General features: G+C 43.7%; 1 protein-coding gene across 1 annotated transcript in view; it reads right to left on the bottom strand.

Moving 5' to 3' along the window:
* HMGA2 (high mobility group AT-hook 2) overlaps positions 1 to 15,226 on the bottom strand; it is a gene marked incomplete at its 3' end in the record, with an annotated part of 117,181 nt that extends 101,955 nt beyond the window's left edge. Inside the window, exons 1-3 of the mRNA XM_081996573.1 lie at positions 13,545 to 15,226; positions 10,776 to 10,862; positions 3,001 to 3,051 (exon numbers count right to left, since the gene is read on the bottom strand). Coding sequence (XP_081852699.1) covers positions 3,001 to 3,051; positions 10,776 to 10,862; positions 13,545 to 13,655 — 249 coding nt within the window. The 5' untranslated portion in view covers positions 13,656 to 15,226. The remainder of the gene's footprint in view (positions 1 to 3,000; positions 3,052 to 10,775; positions 10,863 to 13,544) is intronic.
* Between the last annotated feature and the right edge of the window lie 7,999 nt (positions 15,227 to 23,225).

The raw sequence follows: 23,225 nt of genomic DNA, 5'->3' as shown, positions 1-23,225 counted from the left end.
GGATTTTTATTCAGTTAGCTCTCCGTATTTGGAAAGCTTTTCTGTGTAGCTGAAATTTTTATTTTCAGAGGAGTTTGTCAATCTTGACTGTCTGTTCTACTGACAAGGGTCTTCCTTTCCTTGACAGCTTTGCAAAGTACACATTATTACATTAGAAAGATCATTGGATGTCTCATGTGCTTGTGATAAACTGGGCTCCTTGCCCTCTTCAGTTGGGCTCTCCCTCCCCCTTCCCAGTTTTATAGTAGTCAAAAAGATTTACTTCTCTTCTAAAAAATAATATATAAATAAATACATTGTGAGTCACAAACATTAAATACTTAATTTGAACCGGCAGAACGACCAGCTACCGGAATTCTACAGCGGTCTGTTAGCTCGTATGTCTCTGCATGTGCATATTGAAGGAAACAGCAGAAATAATACTTTACAATTTGATGAACAACATATGACACAGAACCTATAGACTCACAAAAAAGGGTTACAAAGTTAGGAAAATACCTGCCATATAGAATTCTGCCTCTCCAAGAAAAAAAACCCTAGATACTCCTTACTTTCACTGATACAGAACCATCATCATTAAGGCTTTATATATAAATATATTGGATTAAAGAAGAAAATAATCATTAAGGACTTAACTGAAGTTTGGGTGCTAAAAAGGGATTTTTTCCGAGTACATGGTGGATGTCAAAACAGAAAGGATGATACTATGCCATCTGCTTTTAGGCAGAATCCTTCCTTGATTTCAATTATAAGCTTTGCTTATAGTTGGCACCATAATGGCTTAATAATAATTTAACCACAGCTCTTTTTGGAGCAAAATATAACGTCATTCTCCATTTCACCATGCACACAGGAGGAACCCATGAACCTAATTTAAACTGGAAAGACAGAAGAAAGAGAGGAAAAAAAGGCACACTTGATTCTCATAGTCTACAGAATTATCTCAATGCAAGCTGCGGACAGGAGTGTTACCTCAGAGAATGACAAGAAGCAACCATATTGGCGGAATAAGGAAATAAAAAGACAGTGCTTTCAACAGACACAACAGCAAAGTAATACTGAGTTTGAAAACGTGCCTTAGCTTCAAAAAAAAAAGAGTGAAACTGTTGTAAGCATAGGTCTCACAATAAAGTAATGCGTACGCCTACTAGATAACCATTTTATTCCCATTTGTGCAAACCAAACTCTTCACCGAACAAACAGCCCATACTGAATTTAATGCTCCACTGATACTGCCTAGTCCTTCTTCCCCATAAAGATACAAAAATAAAAGGGAAACATTCTAGCCTAAAAAATGCCACGAGTGTTATATTTAGTGCTTTTTGCTCAAAACTCACCTTAGTTTCTGACTACGAGTGCTTGGGAGAGACAATCTTTCAGCATTTCAGACTTCTGCATTTTCCCTTTTCGCAGAGCTCTTCAACCACCCCTGTTCGACCACCACACGTTCCTCATTCAGTGGGGATGGCCTCCCTGTTACAAATTACTCTCATAAACCAGCTATTTCTACTGCTTCTCCTGGGATTGCACCCAAGGTGAGGAGCAAGCGAGCAACACTCAGCATCCACATGTGCAAGCTCAGAGCCAGACGGGAGGAAGCAGACAGCAGCCGACCCGTGTTTTACTGCACTTGGCATTTGCCTTCTGCAAGCCGCCTTTGAGAAGATCACCAGCACAGGTAGGTTTGAAAACACCACCATGTTTCCTAATGCCAATGAGCTGCTTCGTGTACCTGAAATCTGCCTGACTTAAAAAGTAGAGGTGTAAGCAATACGTCTAATGTGTAACAGTCTGTTTTCTCCACAAAAATATCCTGGAGTACTTTATCACTGGACAATGCTACAGAACTAGTTCTTACAGTGACTGGTAAAGCCATCTCTCCTGTGTTTAGCTGCTGATGCTCTGGAGAACCTCAGCTGCAGTTTGAAATACCTTCTGGTGCTTTGGAGCTTTGGCAAGCATATAATTTTACAGCTGTATTAACATCTATGCAAAAGAACTGAACAAAATGAGGGAAAAAACTACGATACTGCAGAGCAGAAAGAGAAGGCAGAGTAAAATAAGGGGGCAAAATTAAGATGGGGAGGGCTGGATTTGAAAAAGAAGTTTAAAGAAAAATGTTGACCAGATATAAGGAAAGGGAGACACACCTTTGTACCTGCTAATATCACATCATGTTTTCCAAGCAACACCCCCATCACTTTTCTTTTGAAAGCCTATGCCTAAGTGAAAGAGGTGCAGGGGAGAGGTGCACAAGGCAAGCTCTCATTAGCTGTAAACATCAGTGAGAACACAAAATTTCAAGTATCTGAGACCGAAATCTTTCCATGGCCAAAGGATCAAAACACATGTGTCTGATAGCCACACCTACAGACTAAACAGCCAGGGAACGAGGAAACTTTTAATGAAACATATTACCAGTCACTACAATTATATGAGGCATGAAGATGGCCCAGAATGGAAAAATTAAATTCTAAATGCAAGTATCCTGCTGTTCATTTTTGCTCTTTCTCACTCGATTTCAGGAAAATATGCTGTGTTACCCAGCAATGTAGGACAAAGACGTCTTAGTTTTTAAACTTTATCTCGTGCACACTACATCTGAATGTTATCGCTTCGCTTAATCACCTTCTGATGTCTGATAGTGCCCCTTTAACCTTTGTTACTCAATTACTGGACAAGTTATCTCATTGTTACACTCTTTTGAAGGAAGAGTTGTGCCTCTTTTCATGCTGATAAGAGACACATAAATATTCACTCCCAGCAAACATTTAATAGTAAAGTGTCTTGAGCAAACTACCAGAGTCTAAAGGTAGGAAGCTGTGGTTAACTTCTCTGCTACCTTAACCCTTTAGTCAATCCAGCAGTACAAACAGACACAGAAGATGGATGCTCTTTTTCACAAATGAAGCAGAAATAATTGTTCTCTAAAAGAATGGACTTTATAACATGCTTTATAACACAGCAAATAAATCAAATGATTGGAAGCGAAATACCTACCCATTTTCTGGGCCGGCCTCTGGGTCGCTTTTCACCAGTGGCTTCTGCTTTCTGTAAAGGGAAAAGAAACACAACATATTTTATACCTCAGCATTATTTAACAGCCTCGGTAACTAGGAACTCCTTTCCTGTAACATTATCCACAATTACATCTCTTGGGTGGCACTAAGCCCCCCTCCTGCTCCATGGGTTTTCTGGTAGAATGTGTTTATGTCGGTTTTTCTGGCATTTCCTAGCCCGCGTGGCCAGGGGATGCCTCGCCTGCACCCAAGGGTGCCCCCAGCCCCGATCCACACTGTGTCCAGCGGCATAGAGGAGCATGCCCATGGACACCCAGCACCCAGCTGCTCGGTGCCGTCAGCACAGCCTGGGGTGCCCCGGCCAGCCATGGGGCATGCAGGCTGTGGACGGGGGTGCAGAGCAGCTTGGGAACCTGAGAACCCCCATTAACATCAAATCGACTCTTTCACGGGCTCTCAGAAATTACCTGTAGATAGTAAATGAAAAATACAGACTGGTTCAAGCCTAAACAAAGCAGTTTATCGCAGCCACACTTTCTCCTTTTAGTCTCATGATGCTCATGCATGAAATGGATTTGGACAGACTATCACCATGAACGTGTGTGTGTTCATATTGGGAGATAACTGCTCTACTTCATGTGAAGTTTTCCAGGTAAAAACATATCCTTAAACTGTAAACAAACTTTTCACTGGTCCAAAACATACCTTCCCTTTTCAGGTTTAAGGAAACAGCATGGAAGGTGCCCTAGAAGTGACAGCTATATTTATGTAAGCCCAGCAGTTGGTCCTGGAGCTCAGCTTAAAGGAAATACGGGTTCTCTTAACAGACTCTTCCACTAATTCACTGCACAACACTGTGAATACTGCTACTTATGTGCTACACTAAAATACTTACAGGCTTTAAAATGAAAAATGCAGGTTATTTTCTGTAGACAGGCTCTGCCTACCCATATACCTCATCAGGTAAATAATCCTGTCCCACTGAGGGTGATGAGGATTTTGCCACCCGCTTTAGTGAGAGCTGGATTTTCGCTGCTTACGAAGTCTCTGGGAATGAAAACTTTTAGGACACATTCAGTAAATGTGCTTCCGCATTTCCATGAATTGCTTTTTTCCAGTTAATTGTATGTGTATTTGATTTGCCCTTAGAAATCAACTGCATCATTAAATAAATCACTTGCTGGTCAATCTCTGTAACATATACTGTAACCTAACGCTGTGTAAAGCGGATCCCTCTAAAAGAGAACTTGAGCTTAGGAAGCAGTGGAGGAATCTCTACAAAAAACCTGCCCCGTGAGTTAAATGCAATTACTTTGAAATAAATATCTCACCAAGAAGAAAGCTGTGAAAAATAAAATTCACACTCCTAAAGGGCAAAATTATCACTCAGACTTGTTAAAAGAATAAACTTGCTCTTTAATCGTTTATACCGGTGTTACATGTAAGGTGAAACCCTCTTATGTGAATACTTGTTAAAGTGCATTTACTATATACTGTAGCTGTCTATTTCAGAGTTTTGTTTCCTTTCAAAGCATTCATTTCTTTATACCTTAGAACCTAAAGGATGCAAAAAAAAAAAGATGTGGTTTAGTTTTGACAAGCTGTAGCTCCCTGCATTTATGTTTACTTCACAAAACACTGGGCAGAAATCTTAAAAGAAAATATTAGTTAAAACTGTTCTTCACAAATCAACACCTGACATGTTATCAAAGCACAAATGACATTTATTTTCTTCTGTATTTTGCCGCATCTGAAGGAAAGACCCTTTTCCAAAACTCTATGAAAAAACAAAATTAACTTTCTGGAAACAAAAACTACTTAGGTCTCACAATTAAAGTTCCTACAAACCTGCTACAAATGGTGAGTTTAACTACAGCGTATAATCTAGTTTGATGGGAAAGAGAACATGAGAGATTTCTTTGAATAACTAATCTTTGCTTCCTGCCATAAACTGTCACGCAGCATGGCCGCTTGCCATGAACACTGCTGCGCTTTACCCCCGAGGAGGGTCCATGTCAGAAGTGGCTAGTGTTCCCGCTGACTAGTTTGGGTATCAGTTTGTCAAGTGCTTGGGGACCTTTCAGATTGAAAGGCACTATATTCCTGCTGTATATGATTTCCACCTCATGTTCGAAGAAAAACATTTCCATAGTTCTTATCAAAACCAAATCTTTCCCAGAGGTGAGCTGAGCAAACAGTGGGCATGCCAGGGACGATGTTTTGGTACAGAGCGATTCTGTAAGTAAATAGGAAGGTTTCCACAGACTAAACTGCAGAAAATGAACGACAAGAACCTCCGACGTGGACGTTTTTCTCCCCATTCCAAGGCAAGAGACAGACAAAACACTCTGGAACAACCAAAAGAGGTAGCAGCAGTCCAGTGGCGGTGATAAAGACATAAAATTTAGGAAAACATTCCACCTCTTCCCCTCTGTGGTTTTTTTTGTTTGCATTTTGCAAACACAGCCTATATTTTCTCCAACTGCACAAGACTGTCTTTTAATTTAAGCACTTGAAGAAAAGTTTTATTGCACATCAGACAAATAATTCAATGATTGTCCATATAATTTTCAAGTCACTAGTAAGAATAAGAAGGAATGCATGAGTGCCAAAGCATTGCCTTTCCTCTGAAACAGGTACTTGCAAAATCAGACACATGCCAGTCTGTTGGCTCTTTGCTTTAATTGAAGCATTGCCTCTGAAGCTAGGAACAAATCCAGAGAGAGCCCCAAGACACCCCGGGGGAACACAGATTCTCACCTGGGCAGCAGATGCACATGTTCCCCACCACCCTACATGCAGCACCTGGTACCTGCGTAGTCGGGAAGGAGGCTGCTGCCTTCATCATCCTCTAAAGAACTTTTTGAAATTGAGATGTGTTTGGTCAGGGTTTTCTTAACATTTGGTGCTCTCCTATGAGGCATGATCTTGCTCTCTATAGCTAAGACATGAAATCACCAAACTTAAAGAAGGGTCAGGTATGTTATCAAACACAAGTTTATGATACTTCATGAAAAAGTACAAAATTTCTTATAACCAATAATATGGATACATCATTTTTGCTACGTCACGTTTTAGGAACAGAACTAAATTTACTCACTTCTAAGTACATGATCTATACAGAAAATGTTCACATTTTTTTTGTCCCAGGTGAGAAAGAGGGCCCTTCCAGTCATTGCCATCTAGAGGAGAGCTAACAGTCCCCAGGCAGATTTGCAATTCACTGAAGCCCTGTACCACAGGGCCATCAAATCCTGCTTCCAAACAGCTGCTGTCAGCAGCCATAGGACTTGACTGCCCACCACCTCGGGCTCCTTGTTGCATCCATGTGCCATGCCCAGACAGAAACTGAGGCTGTACTGCCGAACACAATTAACAAGACAAGTATAAATAATTGAAGGGCTATAAAGTGCTCGTTGGGCATCTATCTATTGTTAGGGAAGATCTCAAATGCAACAGAATCCAAATTTGGAGAACTCTATCCACTTTGCAAAATGATCTGCTGAAAACCTCAGCTAAAATGTGTCAGAGCTGTAAGTCAGGTGAAATAACCAAGAGTTCTTGGGAAGAAGATCACTGTTGTCAAACTGTGTCAAAAGACCTTGCCCAGGAATGTGTCCCTCTCCTAAAAAAGGTTATTTCGTTTAAAAAAAAAAAACAAACTCTTAAAAGAAACATAGGCGTTGGCTGGATAGATACAAAAATATCACACTTCCCATGTCCCGTTTCACCCATCTTAATCTTCAACAGGAGTCAGTCTTCTCCTGCTTCTCCCATCTTGTTCAAAATGCCCAATTTTGAGGTCTCTTATTTTTTAGGTACAATAACCATGCTATGATCACTTGATAAATATGATCTTGTTTCCCCTTTAAGTCTGTAACGACTGCTGTTGGTGAGAATGAATGAAGCATAGAGAAGCCAAATAGACTTTCAGGAACCAATTTAGGGCAGAGTCCTGGTCACATGCAGTTTGTTTTGGTTTTTTTTTTTCTTTTCCTTTTCTTTTTTTTTTTTTACCTTTGGACTGCTTAACTCAGGGACATGCCTTTCTACATACCAGACTCTGGCCATGTAATGTAGAGACAATAGTAAGTGTAGTCACACACAGTACCACAAGTTCTGGTTTTTCAGAGGATGATATTTCAAGATCTGGAGGTATTTTCTGTGAATTTCACTACAACAAAAGTAAAAATATTTTAACTGATGGTGAATTCTACTAAAGAGCATTTATTTTTGGGTATTTCTGGGATATCCCTTGACATTTTCTGTCGAGACAAACACGTAGTTGCTACAACTCCTTCTTTTTTTTACTTCACAATTGTGTTTTCTCCTTCCAAACAGGAGAGTATTTACGCCAATACAGTATTTTTGTCAAGCCCCACTACAGGAGCTAAACAAAGAAAAGCCCTTGAATGCTTAAGGGAAATGTGATGGGCTGGGAACACAGCTCAGCCTAACAAATAAAACTCAACCACAGAACACCCAGGAAACTAAAAAGGAACATCCCTACAAGGATCTTCCCACAAAACTAGTCGTTCTTGGGGGGGGGGGGAGAAAATCGTTACTTTTTGGTAATTTTTTACAAATACTTTAAATGAATAACAGAATGACTTGTTTAAAGACGCAGACTTCAGTAACAGCCTAATTGTGGGGACTTAAGTAGAAGGTGATTAAGAGTCTTTTTGTGTCTATCTTTTGTCATCTGCTAACACGTTGTGTTCCTTCTGTTCATGAAAATTGAACAATTGAGAATTGGTTTGGTTTTCTATAAAATGCAATTTACCTTTTGTGTCCAGTTTATAACAAGTTAGGCATGTGTGATATGCAAAGGCTTTTAAAAAAATGCGTATTACCTAAAATTAGAGTAATTGCCACATTATTAGCTGTCCAATTGGTCTTGCAACATTCTGTATGCATTGTCAAGTTTCACATTGCTAATTTCCTAACAAGCACAGTTTGTTTTCAGATGCCCCAAGGCCAGTTTACCAAGACCAAACACAAGCTCTGAAAGCTAAAAAAAAAAAAAAAAGCCTTAAAAAAAATTTAAAATCCTACGAACCAAGAAATTTTAACTACGCAACACAACCATGATTCCAGGGTAAACTGTCCCTCAACTGATTTAAAGGTATTTCCTTTTTGAAGTATAACAAAACAAAGTCCCGGTTCTGGAGTATTTTTAACTCGCTGCCAGTGTGTGCAATACATTTTTAATTGTGATGTGTACTGGTTTGCAAGAGAACACCCAATCAATTAATCATGAGTGCCTTCTCATGGCTGCTCGGTGGGTTCTCCTGGCCGACGTTTATCTTACATGGTGTGAACACTCCAATACATTTCAATGAGCTCCCTTTGAAAAACACAGGCCACACACTATTCTTTAGAAATTCCAGCAATTTCCAGTTGCGTGTATAGTACCCAGGTTCACATGTAGAGGGGCTTAAGCTAAGTTAGCCAGGCTGTAGAAAGCCTTAAATAAATATATGTATGCCTATATATGTGTAAATATGTTTACCACAAAATCAAACATATAGCTCACTCTTTTTAAGAGGTGATACCCTCGCCACCAAATGAAGCTTTCTTACAGTGCCAAAACCTTTCCATTCATGTTACAGTTAGAAAAACTACCGAAATTAATATTACATAAAAAGATACTTTGAGATGCCTGGTGAGAAGGTGAACCATTTTAGAGAGGGTTAATTATCAATTTGGAAAAAGAGCTAAAATATTTATTCGAAATGTGATCTCAGTGACTTTCTTCTAGTAAGGCTTTAGAAGTGTTTTATGTCTTAGAGGACTTAACAAACATTTAAGTATTTTATCTATAAACCTAGAAACAAATATGACTTGTAATTACATACCCCTCAAAGATTTTTTTTTTAATAATAAAAAAAGGCATGTGGTCTTTGGTCAATTTTTTATATGATCAACACGCAAGAGGGTTTGCTTTAATTAAAGCAGTAACTTGATGCATTCTGAAAATCAAAACGTTACAATGAAATTGCTCAGTTCATAAATTAGATTTTAAAAAAACAACTATATGCACCAGAATCATCTGGAAAGTTCTTGATTTGATATACCTACATAGATAGGAATGTTTTTAAGTTATTTTCCATTTATACTGATTTTCAAATCACTCATATAAATGAAATAATGTCATATAAATGAAATAATGTTAATATTTCTTTTTGAAATATCTTTTTAAAACACATTTCTATGAATTACTTAAAATTTAATCTTATTACAAATATTTCTCCTAGGAAAGCCAACACTCCTAAAAGTAATACTTAAAATACTAAAGCTCACATTTGGACTTGCTAGACTAATAAAAATCTGCTCTCTCCCTTTTGAAGAGTGAAATTTAAACTATTTTAAAGTGAATCTGAAAACATTTTTACTATAATGAAGAAAAAAAATCAACTTTTTAAGCTCACTACGTTGCAGAGTGGCTTTGATATATTTTAAATACTTAAGCTGTAAAGCATTTTTTACTAATTCATGAACTTATTGACAGAATATACTGCTTTTTTCCAGCTCAGAAAGTGAAAAACAATTTTAAATTTAAAGAGAGTTGGAAAACGTCCCTCAAATAAATGTTGAAAACGCTTACAACAAAACAGACATGAAACCATAGATACCCCCTAATAATTTAATATTTATCAGTATTTCTATAGTAATTTATAACACTGAAAACCATCAAACTTAATATGGTCAGTACCATAGGCATATTGAAAAATGAACCATAATTAGATGAGGCCACAAATATCTTCCACACACAGATCTACTTAAAAGATACTGATACACTTAAGCACTACAGTTCACTACCAGATTTTGTAAGCTTTTGTTTCCAATTTAGTACCTGTAAATTAGGGCTAACTGCTCTGTAACCATCAACATAAACAAAACTCCCGTATTTATTTTCAAGCCTATACACAACTATTTGCCTTCACTAAAATAATTCATACAGAAAGGTATTATTTGCCTCGACAGCACACTTGTCTAATGCTGAGCTTTCTCCAATTCAAATAAAATTAAGTCACATTTTCACGTTGTATTTGTGATGTAAAGTCCATGCACTAAATACAATGACTTCAGTGAGCTTCGCCTATAGATAAATGCATTCAGTACCACCAGAATAAAAGTTTGCTCCCATCACCAAGCAGAAGTAGTGGTTCAGAAGACTAATAGCTCTTCAAGTAAAAGACTCTTTGAAACTAATTATTAAACAAGATAGAGTAGGCTTTTACTGTAACTCACAGTTTACTTTACCATCGCATTTTAAAGCTGTAAATTTCAATATATGCACTTATTTCCATCAACACATAATTGGATTTACTTCTAATTAACCTATGTTTGACAAAACACTTAGCTTTAAGATACAGATTTGGTCTGTTGTAGTAATGACTGTAAATGGGCAAGAAATTAATCTTCCTCTTTCAAAAATCTTAATCGAGAAAATAATATCCTTAATATTGATTTCCTTTCTAGATACAGATCTCAGTAAATACATCAAATACATTATGTTATTTTACTGACCTGTACACTACTCAAAAAGCAAGCTGCCCTTACAGGTTCTGTACCTAGAGTCTTCACGCAGCATGCTAATTCTCATCTTAGAAGTGAAAAAAACATGCTTTATGTAGCTTCCATTATTAAAAGGGTTCCAACCCCTCAGTTCACAGCCTAAATTACTGGATTATTTGCTACCAGTTGATGAAAAAACAGCATTAGGAACTCTGTCTCTTTAATAAATCTCACCTTCTGAGCTGCTTTAGAGGGACTCTTGTTTTTGCTTCCTTTGGGTCTTCCTCTTGGTCTTTTAGGAGATGGTTCACCAGTTGGTTCCTAAATACAGGAAAACATGCTATTGTGGCAAGAGGCTACAATAACCAGAAGATCTGAAGGATAAACTATAACTGAGAAGTTACTTAAAACATATGAATTAACAGTACAAATAAATAACACAGTATTTAAAATGCAACATGAAAAATTAAACAACTCAAGGTAAAGAAAAAATATATTTTGCACAATAAAAGAGTTTAACTTCCCTTGCAATTGCATTAAAAACTTTTAAGTTTGCATACTCTAGCACGCAATGTATAGCAGAAAACACATTTTAAAAAGAAGATGGCTATGATTTCCCTCGTGTAAGAATGATCAATCGAAAAATAAAACAGTTACCCATTTAATTTCAATTGCATTTCATTATAGCAAGACACAACTATCATATGCAGTTTCTAGCACAAACGTTTTTTGGGAAAAAAGGAAGTTAACTACTGGAAAACTAGAAAGTAAGCTTGAGACTATTTTCTCTCTCAAGGGCACAAATATTTTGTGGAGAGTTTTATCTGTTGTTCTGCAGTCGGCATTATATTCACACCTATTCTAAACATAATTGATTTGTATTACAACGCAAATGTAAAAGTTTCTTCAAACAGAGCACTAAGAAGCAAGCCAAAAAATCTCGACGAAAAAAAAAAGAGCCAAAACATAAACCCAACTCTGAAATGACTCGACAGAACACTCATTATTTTAGCAATTTACTTAACTAGCTCCTCTGCCTGACAGTAAACAAACCAGTCCTTTAAAAAATGGGTATGAATTACTAAGAGTTCAGTTTCCAAATATTTATTCAGTGAATCATAAATACTATAAAACTCTCCTAGTCTTAAATATTATGCATTTCATTCCGATTATAGGATGTGGTAAAACTAATTAAATGCCGCTTGTTAACTTAAACCAGTTTAAAACCCTTCAGCTTTTTAATTCCCGGGTAGGTTACGGGGGAGGCAGGCGGGGACTCCCTGCCCGGCCCAGCTCTCCGCGGCGAGCCCCGCAGGCACCGCACCTCTGGGCTGAACACGCTTCAGGAGACGCACTTTCCTTTCTCTTCCATACATTCGAACGCCATAGGAGGGTGGGCACAAACAAAAAAAAAAAAAACCACACCACACACAACAAAAAAAACCCAAGTGGAAGCCCCGGCGCAAGCCCGCAGGGCTGATGCCGGCTGCCGGGGTTGGGCCAGGAGGGCAGCCCAGCGGCGCGGGGGGCAGAGCGGGACGGGGGGCAGAGCGGAGCCCTCAGCCGCGCCGGCGAAGTAAGTGTCACTCAGGGCAGAGCGGGAAAAGCAGGGGCTCCGCTTTCATGGCTCTCCAAAAACTACTTTCTGTGCAATTTGCAGGAGCACATCGGCGGAGGGGAGGGGGAGGGAGGCGGGAAGCAAAGCGGCCGTGTTTCCCTCCGGCTCGGGGCTCTTGCAGTTCAGCTCCCCCCGTGTTTTCGGAGCCCGCTCGCAGGCTCCCGTGGCACTGGGCTGATGCTAAATGAATGGGAGTAAACATTTTTAAAGCCCGCGGAAGCTCGCTTTAAAATGAGCTGCATAGGCAGCCCCTACTTCCCAGTCGTGGCTTCCGAGGGAGGCAATGCAAAGGGCTGCGAGCCACTCCGCGCTGCCCCCGCCAAGCTCCGCGGGCAAAAATCCCCCCGCGGCGGGGCCGCCAAGCGCGGGGCTGGGGGGCCGCCTCGCCCGGCGCCGGCATTTCCAGGCGATGCGACAATGGCACCTCGGGAGAGGAAGGGAAGGGAGGGAAGGGGGGTGTGTGGAAGTAACGCACGCATCTAGAGACCTTAGCGCGGGTTCGGGTCTCGCCAAGTCAAAAACGGGAGCCGAGCGCGTCCCTTTCGGGGCCCGGGAGGAGGCTGCGGGTGCGGGTGGGAGGGAGCCCGGCTCCCCGCGCCCAGAGCCGGGAGCAGCCCCCCGCGCCTCGACCTGCCTGGGAAAGCGCCGGAGCAAAGGGAAAAGGTGTTGCAAATGCAGGGCAAGCCCCCTCCGGCTACCTCCCCCACCTCCATCGGCAACGGGGGCACCTCTCTGCAAACGATGACGGGGGTGAGGGAGGAGGTGGGGAAGGGGGGGGGGACGCCAGGAGGGGGGAAAGAAAGAAAAAAAAAAAAGGCGAAAAAAAGTATGCGACTTTCTAGACACCCTCCTCTCCCCCAACCCCAGGATCTAGGGGCAGTCAGGGGCTGGGCTGGTCAAGATCGGAGGCGGCAGCAGCCCCCGGTGGGACCCGACACACGCGCGCACGCACACACACACACAGATTGAGACATTGCAAGGGCTGAGAGAGGAGGGAGATGGGAGAGCCCCGATCCCTTGCTCTTCGCTTTCGCAATTTCAAAATCAGCTCGAAATGACCCAGCGAGCGCTGGTTGGTCGGAGCCGCGCTGCTCCATGTTCCCCATTTACATTGAAAAGCCCCAGCTCGCTCCCGGCACAATAGTGGAAGTCCGGAGGAGGCTGCGAGGCTCGGCCAGCCGCCCGCAGCACCCCGCCGCTCCCGGGGTCCCCCCGCCGGGGCGCCCGGCGAAGCCCCTTCGCACCACCTCGCCGGGAAGCGGCACACAACAAAGCCCCCCGCCCCGTTCTCCAGGACTCTCCTTCGCTTGCAGCATAATACGTACAATGTACATGCCTATAGTACTATATAGATCGGCGGCTCTACGTATCTATACGATACTGACTTGCGGTTGCTTCCTGGGTCTGCCTCGTCCTCTCTTCTGAGGCTCTGCGGTTGCAGGTTGCTCCTGGGCAGCAGTGGAAGGCTGACCGGGTCCCTCACCTTGTGCACTCATCGTGACTTCTGCTGCTCAGCCTTAAACCAGTCTCTCCAAAGCACCTTGGAAGGGGGGGGAATCAAAACGAGCTCTTGCTGCTTTTGCTGCTCGCTGCCACCACCACACCGGACGTCCTGGTGCTGCCAAAAAGGAGAAGAGAAGGGGAGGAGGAGGAGGAGGAGGTGATGGTGGTGGTGGTGCTGGTGGTGGTGGAAGAGGAGGGGGAATGAATCTCTCTTACAATTTAGGAATGGTTAGTAACATGAAGCAACTCAAAAGAGGGGAGGTAAAAAAAAAAGGAGAAAGAAGAAAAGGCAGAATAAATTGCAACCCTGGAAGTGCAAGAAGAGAGGGAAACACTCCGAGGGTAGTCGGAGCAAACCAAGAAGGGGGAAAAAAAAAAATCCTACAAATTGAAAGCAAGTGGTGGCTATCGCGCTTAGATCGGATCAGGACAAATTAAGATAAGGCACACTGAAAATGGACTGAGAACACTGCACAATCTTGCCAGAAGCATGCACCCTGGGAAGACGGGGATTTCGGCAGCAGCGGGAGCAGCGGGCAAAAAGAGCGATCATTTAAAAAATAATAATAATAAAACGATTTGGGAGATTGGGAAGGGAAAAAAAGGGGGGGGCGGTCCTGGGTTAGTGTCTGTGATGCGAGCTGCTGGGACTGGAAATATTATTATGCGAGTCCTGCCCACGGACTAAACTAGGATGAGGGTTTTAAAAAAAAAAAAAAGGAAAAGAAAAGGAAAACCACCTTTATCCGTGGGTGGAAAAACCAGAAGGGGGCTGGGCAAAAAAAAAAAAAAAGAAAAAAAAAAAAGGAGGAGGAGGCAGAACGAAAAACCGAAAACCCGAGCGATCGGGGGCTGGCGGCCGGCCAGCTGAAACACGAGCGGCGCGGCAGCCCGGGCAGCGGCGGCGGAGCACGGCAGCCGGGGCGGCGGCGGCGGCGGAGCACGCCGCGGCCGCCTCACGTGTCCCGCACCGGCCCGGCCCCGCCGCCGCCGCGGCAGGTTTAAAGGGCCAGGCCGGGGTCTCGGCGCCCCGGCCCGAGCCCCTCGCTGCCCCCGCGCAGCGCCGCGGAGGGCGGGGGCGTGTGTGTCTTGCCACCCTTCTCCCCACCCCGCGGGTGGGTGCGCGGGCGCGCTGCCGCGCCGCCGCCGCCGCTGCACGTGGGCACCCCGCCGCCGAGCGTAACAAAGACGGCGGGGCCGGGGCCGCCCCTGGGACGGACCCGCCGGGCGCCACCCGCGCTGCGGCCGCGGGCAGCCGCCGGGAGCGCGGCCTCTTCGCCCCCGGCGCGGCCGCGGGGCCGGGCCGGGCCGGCGGCACAGGCTGCGGCAGCCGCCTGGGTGAGATGTGGGTGGCGTAACCCGACAGCGGGTCGGAGCTTCCCGGCCGGGACGGTGAGGGGCACGGGGAGTGACCTCTTCTGAAGAGCTCTGCCCCGACATAGTTCCCATGAGCAGGGCTGGGCTGCGGTCTGCAAATCTTCCCAAGCTCCTCAGGCAGGGTGTCCCAACAGCCTTTTCCCGCCTCCGGTGCTCGGTCCGCTCCCTGCAAACCGTGGTTAGGCGCCCGTTCGCCGTGGCGCAAGGAGAAAGGCCGGGGAGGACCCCGATGCCTGTGCGCTCCCAAGGAAAACGCTCGCACCTGGCCTCCGTGGTGCGACCTTGGCACTTCCCCCAGTCCCACACCTCCCTCAAGGTCTTGGACTTTGGCTGAGAGAGCCACCCCTATAGCTGTCTCTTCACTAGTCAGGGGTGGACAAATGCAAGAGAGCCCGCAGAAGGAAATAAAAAGTTACATTATCATATATAATTCTGAAGAGGGCAGAGATATTGCTGCAACACTTCTTGCCCTGGCTCTCTAGATACATCCAGTTATCTTGATACCTTATAAATTCTTAGCTGGCTATAGATAAATAAAGAAATATAATCAGGCATAAAGTTACTCCAACCAAACATATGCAATCATCGACGAGCAAGGACTGTGCTGAGGAGACAGCTGAGTTATTTTCTGTGGAATAGGAAAAGTGCACTGCAGACAGATGGGCTGAAGAAAGAGTAATCCTAGAATGCTTCTTAAGGTTGAAAATATTCCCAAAGTGTTCTTAATCCAATCACAAGCCTCCCAAAGCCTGCCTCCCTCCCATCCCCAAAAGCAACCAGCTATGGAAGATGGACACAGTCCACCTGTTAAATCTCATAGCCCTCAGGAAAGTCTTGTAGTCCCAACTATACTTTGCAAAATATTCAGTTCCCGTCACACCATGAAAAAATCTGCAGGGCCCTACATCCATTCTGTACATCAAAAGATTAAGCTGCTGCATGAGATCAGGATTCCAAGTGGAGACTGTAAAATCTATAGTTTAAAGCACAGCAGCAAGTAACTTTTATAACATCCATTAATCTCTTTGAAGTGTATTCATGTATCCATTTCTTTGGAAGAAAAGTGGTACATGCAATTGCTAAAAGCCTGTAGCTCCAAAATTGCCATCTCTACAGATTTATCCTGTATGGCCTATTAATAGTTCCGTTAGTCTTCCCTTGAGTGGTTCTAGTAACAATACCACACTCCAAAGATTTTTTACATACAGCCATAAGCAAATAAACTTCACATGGGAGCAATGTTCCTAAACTCACCGTTTGAAAGCTGTCCTGGACAAGAAAGGTCTTGGCGCTCACACTGTGCCCCGCACAACAGAGTTTGGATCTTTCGAAGGATGTCTGCCAACAGATTCACTATTATAAACAAGAATTGTCATCAGAGATCTAAATGACTATGGGTCTTTCATTTATTTGAAACTGTCTTGATTCCCTCTTTAACCAAACATTCTTAGATTATAAACTGGTATGATGTTCCTGATGGCAGCTCTGGGGATACAAACCTGTCTAGACTAATCAAAAAACTTGTTATTACATCATTTATATCCAGAGTACCTTAACCCAGGTAAGCAGCACAACATCCAGAACCCAGAAAGCCCAACTTCCTCAAGTGGCTGGTTGAAGCTGAGAAGCCAAAAACAGCTCTTGGTTCTGTTCCAGATTCCATCCCAAAAGAGATGGGGTAACTGTTCCTTCCAGAGCATGGATGTTCCAATCCATCCTCTAACAGTATGGGCTATTGCTCCATCCAGTGCAAACACCAGTGAATATAACTGTATAATTAATTAATGAGAATACTGCAAAGTTACTGGAATAGAGATGACCTGCTTTCCACCAGCTTTGGTCTGAGATTTAAGCTTTGGTCTATCAACAGAACTATTAATTGTCAGTGCTTTTTTTTTTTTCTGGATGCATTGGTAATAGGGTAGGAAATTTATAAACATAAAATAAGACCTGGTTTCCACTCTCCATGAGGCTACAAATTCAGGAAATTTCCAAAGAAGTTAGAGGGACTTCCTACAAGATTAAAAAGAAGAAGAAGAGAATGAAAAATAAGTTGGAAATTTTGCTACCTAACCCAGAAGACCTATAAAGAGTCTGTTCGTTATTCTGTAGTCAGTGAGATGGCTTGTAGAGGGTTAATTGGGCTCTGTTTCCAGAGGGGATCTTTTTAAATTGTGCAGTCTAACAGCAGCAATAATATTTTGCATCAGCACACAGAACTCCAGGAAAAGTATCGTTTGGAAAGACAGAAAATTATGGGTTAAATAGGCCTTGGAGATTATAAATAGCAACGAGGAGTCCCCTTGCCTTGCTCACTTCTTCATCTACCTCCTTTCTCAAAAGCCTGTGGATGCAGAAGAATCACATCCTGTAAATCACCTGGCTCATACTGTGCACTGTCACGAGGCGATGTCACCTATAGATAGCAACCTAACATAACACATACGTAACTGTAACTAACTCCCACCTGCAGAAGTCTGGGGGATCAGAGGGTCTTAACTGGCAGTGAATTACACGAGAACATTTTTTTTCCCAAGCTGCTACATTTCCTTGAAGGTCTGCAATGCAGTCTGTGTGATAGGAAGTGTGTCACCGACTTTATGGTGCCTGCTCACCATGGATGTAAGAGTGCAAAGAGTCAGGGCGTCCCTCGTTTTGCTCAAGGGGGGCCCTGTTTTCTCCACCTTAGTTCTCATGGAGTGCAAGCTACTCGAAAGGGATAGTGATAAGGCAAGATTAAGGCCTTCGCTCAGGGGGAGCAGCAATGGTTTGACTTTGAAAGAGGTCTCTGGCCAGGGATGAGAGAGCAGATGGAAGAATTCAGAAGAATTTTTCTGCCCGTTTCCTCAGTTCTTCAGGGAGCTCACAGCTCTGCACTGCCTCAGAGAGCTCCTTAGAGGAACAGTCTTGGCCTACCAGTGCTAGAGGCTACCCTGTCTCTAAGGGTCGTATGGGTTGGGCATTTCACTTTTGTGGCCAGCCAGAGCAGCCAAAGATATTTACGCAGTCAGTGGGTACTCAAGGAGATGGGAATCCGGACACTCTGTTTCTAGAAAACCAATCCTCCCAGGAGTAGTACATTTTGCAAATACTGTCTATATTTGTAGGAAAAGTTAGCTTTTGTTTTCCCTGGTTCTTTTTGAATGGACTCCCTCTTGTCCCCGGGGATGCCAGAGAGAGAAGGAGAAGAGCAGGCACAGGACCCTTGAGTGCACCTATCACATGGGCCAAGGTGAATTGCCACTCTTCCACTCATTTCTATTCATCCAACTGGTGGAACCAACAGCGGCTGCTGCTTCATAATCAGCAATCTGCAGATGGCTGGGAGAATGCTTTAGGGAAGCATGACTGCGACTGACAAACAAGACCCAGAAAAGAACATTAAGGCTCACTCTCAGGCCTTGTCGGCACTGGGGAATTTTCTTCCCTCCTCCAAATTCCCACCATCACTAATATGAATGCAGCTGCACAATTGTTAGGGATGTTGGGAGTCATAATATATGAGTTTTCATCTCGTCAGCCATTTGCAGCCCTGTGTCAATTAACCCTCCTCAGAGCAGGGCTAACTGATACAGTGCTAAAAACGGCTGCTGGAGCCGAAAGCTGTCTATACTGAGGCTCCCATTGTTGCTAACCCTGCTGCAGCTGCAGTGGAATCAGCCCATGTGGGATTATTTTGGTAACAATTCTCCAACCTAAAAACAGCCTAAAAATGCAACATAGCCACCTTATGGGCCAAAACACGCTTCTGCTGCACCTCAACAGCTATGCACCTAAGCTGTCACCTTTCATAATGAGATTTTTCTTACAGCCCTTTCAGTCCAGAAAGTACGTTTTGTATTTCTGTATGAAATACTCTGTGGACTTCATCTCAGCAAACTGGTGTTACTGTCACCTCCATAGGACTGCCTCTGCTCATTAGTTCTCGCTAGCTCTGGACTTGAAGGTGTGCGGAGGAAAAGCCAATTGTCTGGTCGTGTCTTTTCATTGATTCACACATTCATTAATTCAAAACAAAATTTGCCCCTTCACTCATGGAAACTTTGTAATTTTTTTGTTTGTTTTTAATTTCTTAATGCAGATCCAGTTCTTTAGTTTATGTCTGGAGATTCTTGTTCACTAGCACTTTTGCTTTTTTTAATGCTAACAAGTAAAGCCTTATTTATGCAGAGCATCACCGTGAAGACTCAGGCTGATTTCTCATGAAGTAAAGTTCTATTTCGAATGAGCAGAATTGGCAGAATCAATCCCACTTGTGTCCATGTGCTTTAGGAAGCAGTAACGAAACAGGCTGGTGAAATGGGTGTTTCACCCCCTGCTGAGTAAGACTAATACTTCTAAAAAGCCCCTCTCTGCCCTTCTCCCTCATCCATGTCCAACGCTAACTAAAACAAGGAAGTGTTGTTTTGCATTTGTTTTACTTTTGAGCATCTATTTATCAGGCAGATGCCAGCAGTCAGGGTTTTTTAAGTGCCATTTGCAAGTGTGAAAATGTTGAAGCCCTGGCTCAGCAAAAACCTCAATGAACAACTCTAGCTCACTAAAGCCCTTGATTAATGACAAGCAGGTTTCAATTCATGCATGGCATTTTATGCAAATACTGAACACAGCTATATGCAGAATGGTGGGCAACTGCATATGTCTATGAATATCTAAAGAGGCTCAACATACCTGCCCAGGGAAACGGCAAAGGGGCAGACACAGAGGAAATGTTGCCCACAGCCTCCCAGCCATGGGGGTGAGCTGTAGAGCTTCAGCTCAGAGATGTTGAGCAAAAACTGATTTGGCAGAAACTTGGATACAGCTGGGTATTTTGAGAAAGGGGGAAAGAACTGGTTCACTCCTCCTTCGTCTCTGATACTGCTGCGGTGGCTCTTTCTCTCTCCCAGGGATCCCTTTGGACAAAGTGAGGGAGTGGGCAGAGTAACTGAGCTGCCGGCAAAGCAGGTGCGACAGCAATCTGTGGAAGGAAGGAGGAGCAATGTATCGACGACCCCTTTAGCTCAGATTGAGCTGTGGGGATGTGTGACAAAGCTCTCGGGTCACAGTTGTCACACAAGGAGCCTGCGTCTTGGTAAACGTATTTCTGTATTCACTTAAATGCTTTGCATTAATCTCCTGAAAGGTTCTTATAAAAATGCTAAAAAGCTTCTATCCCAAATCCCAGTGGAACTGGATTTCTCCTCTCCCTTAGCCCCTTTACCCTTCAATATTAGGCTCAGTATCTTGCATATGTTTTTATATGAAACTCTGTGATTAAAAGTACTTAAGACCGGCTCATTTTTCTCTGCAATGAGTTCAGTTATTTCCTTTTTATACCTTCCAGAATTTACTATACCATATCTAAATATTGGCTGCAGTCCACATGTTTTAGATCATTCTCTATAATGGTCCTGTTGTTATAGAATCCTTTGTGTGTGTGTGAGAAAGAGAGAACATGCATATGTGCTGGAAGCGAGGCAGGGTGCATATAATTGTTTGGAAAGAGAAATCAGGGTATATTAATTCCATAAGTGATTTCTGAACTGATAACATAAAAGCGATAAAAATAGTGAGCAGTGAAATTATAGACCTCCAGTGCATTACCTTCTATGCGTGGTAAATAATACTTCTGATCCCAACATGTTACTCTACTATATATAATCTGTCAATAAAATGACTCATTCACCTTTCTTTGCTATATAACTGTAAAGATCAGATTTATTGTTGTCACATTTTCTCATTTTTACTTATGTTCTAAATGTAGATCCTGCGACCTGAGTCATTCGGCGTGCGAGTCAGTGGCAGGCTACATGAAGGTGAAACTAAGGCAGCAGCTGGAAGTCCTTACTCATTCCACAAAAAGCTCACTGCCTGCTAAAGACCGTACAGAGGATGCACACGTGTAGGGTAAGTCAGCAAGATTTGATGAGGGAAAAGCAAGATTTGATGCTTCATTTGACAAATCATAAGCTTTAACCAAAACAAACAGAAAACTTTACTCACAGTGTCATAACGTATGGATAGAGCTCATGAGGATTTAACTGAGAAATGCCTCTACTCCCAGGACAAAATGCCCTGTCCCAGTGGGCACCTTTGACTCTTGCCTGTGACTCCACACATAGAGGATATGTTTAAGTGGCAAATGGACAGCATCAATCTACTGCATGTTCATTCCCTACACGGACTGGTTTTGGGCACAGCAAGTGTCACGTAGCTCACAGCACATCAGGTAAACCAGTTCGCACCCACAGCAGGCTGAGCATCCTCACAGTTGTGGGTATGGAGTCACCAGTGCACGGCGAATTTGCTCCCAAATTTCTTTTAACTTCTCCTTGTGGACAAGTCCTGAGACAGACTGCCAGTGATGTAAATTCAGACCACTTTCCCATGTGGAGTTGTTCTCAACTACCCAGAACAGGACAGAACAGACACAAAGACCCCCTGCACTAACTCTTACACTCATGTCCCACCCTGTAGGAAGGACCCTGAGTTGGGGATTAGGCAGTTCAGAGGGCTGAGTGGCTATCATTTTGTGCCGGAATGAATTTCACGCAAAGAGAATATACTTAGTTTCCATAATTTTTTTCCCCACAAGCTAAGATAAATTTCTGTTTTGGTCCATTAACAATACTTGTATTTTTAATCAGAATTATTTTGTACTATATTTTCTTTGGAAATAACAGTAATACAGTTTATGTGAAATACAAACAAATGAGGGAATGAATTTTACCTAAATGTATGAATAGCATTTTGCAATTTGTCATTGTGATATATTTATCTTTTGAACTTTAAGTGAGCTCAGCTGAAAAAAATGCTTCTCTTCAGCACATGACTGGAAAATATATTACACCAGAGAAGTATATTGCTGTTTCAGTTTAGAAATTAGTGGCTAAATATAATTTTCCACTATACTTACTTTCACAAAGTATGTAGTAAATTATTTACATTACAGTCAGTTCTTAGCACATATTCCAAAAGGTGTTAAAATCAGCATTCTCATTCCAATTAATGGATATTTTGTGAATGTGCGTTAAAACTGAGATCCTTAAGATTTTTTGTTGCCTGCTGAAGCCTTAAAACCACTGTAATACGGCTAGCACAAAACAAATTTGTCAACAAAACAAACCCTGGGGGAAGGAAAAGAAACGAGTATGGAGCAGAGGGGTGCAGCCTGGCCAGGGAAGTGACACCCACAGCGGCTGAAGATCTGGGTCTGCCTTACGCCCCTCTCCTTCCAGTGGCACAGCATCTGCTAGCTGCTACCTGAAGTCTTTCCGACCAAAACTTGGCGCAGATGAAGAGATGCCGGCGGCTTCCAGCCGGGCACGCTGCGCGGCTGAGGGCAGCGGCAGCAAGGGAGCGGCCGCTCCCCGGCAGCCCCGGCAGGAGCGCAGTGCCCAGGCCGCCTGGCAGCGCTGGCTTTGCGGCGCGCCCGCACAGGTAACCCGCTCCCTGCGTCCCAGCTGCCCCAGCAAACAGGGCCGCCGGCAGCAAGCTGCTACCGCAGCAGCAGACGCGTTCCGCCTGCGCCTCGCTACCTCCCTTCCCCTGGACGGCTTGGGAACAGGGAGGAGAGCTGGCTGCAAGCTGAACGAACTCTTCCGGCAATGGCAGCTGCTCCCAGCCGCCATTTTGCCCAGGGGTCATTTGCCTGTCACATCCCAGACATGTAACCCTCATGTGATGGGAGAGCAGCCAAGCAGCCTTCAGGAAAGGCTGGGGCCGGGTGGGAGCTGCGGCTGCTGCCAGAACAATTCATCTGACACACAGCCCGTTCCTTACACGCTCCAGAGCTGTACCCAGGGAAGAAGGCTGCTGGGAACAGGCTGCGGGCCTGATAAATTGTCCCGTCTGCCACAAAAGCCTGGGCTCCGTAGGATGAGCACCTGTTTCCTACGGCGTACGGTCATCATGTTTCCAAACCGTTCCGTTTCTTTGATAATTAGATTGCTTTTTGTCCGTTTTGCCTGTGTGCGTATGTGGAGTACAGAGGAGCACCCAGGGCTTGTAGCACCAGTTGGGAGCTCAGGGAATGGAGATTCCTCCTTTCCCGTAGCCAGGCGTTCGTTCCTCTCCCACCTCAGGCAAAGCACGTATGCCCAGCTCCATGGAGGTGTTCGGATGCCTACCTCCCACCGAGCTGAGCGAGAAGGAAAAGTCTGTGCCCTGTCAGGAAAAGGCAGATGTGAATACTCCCTATCTTC

Source organism: Phaethon aethereus (genome assembly GCF_964289735.1).
Source record: "Phaethon aethereus genome assembly, chromosome: 1".
NCBI lineage: Eukaryota > Metazoa > Chordata > Aves > Phaethontiformes > Phaethontidae > Phaethon > Phaethon aethereus.
Note: the sequence above shows the minus strand (reverse complement) of the source record. Positions and strands in the feature narration are given on the sequence as shown.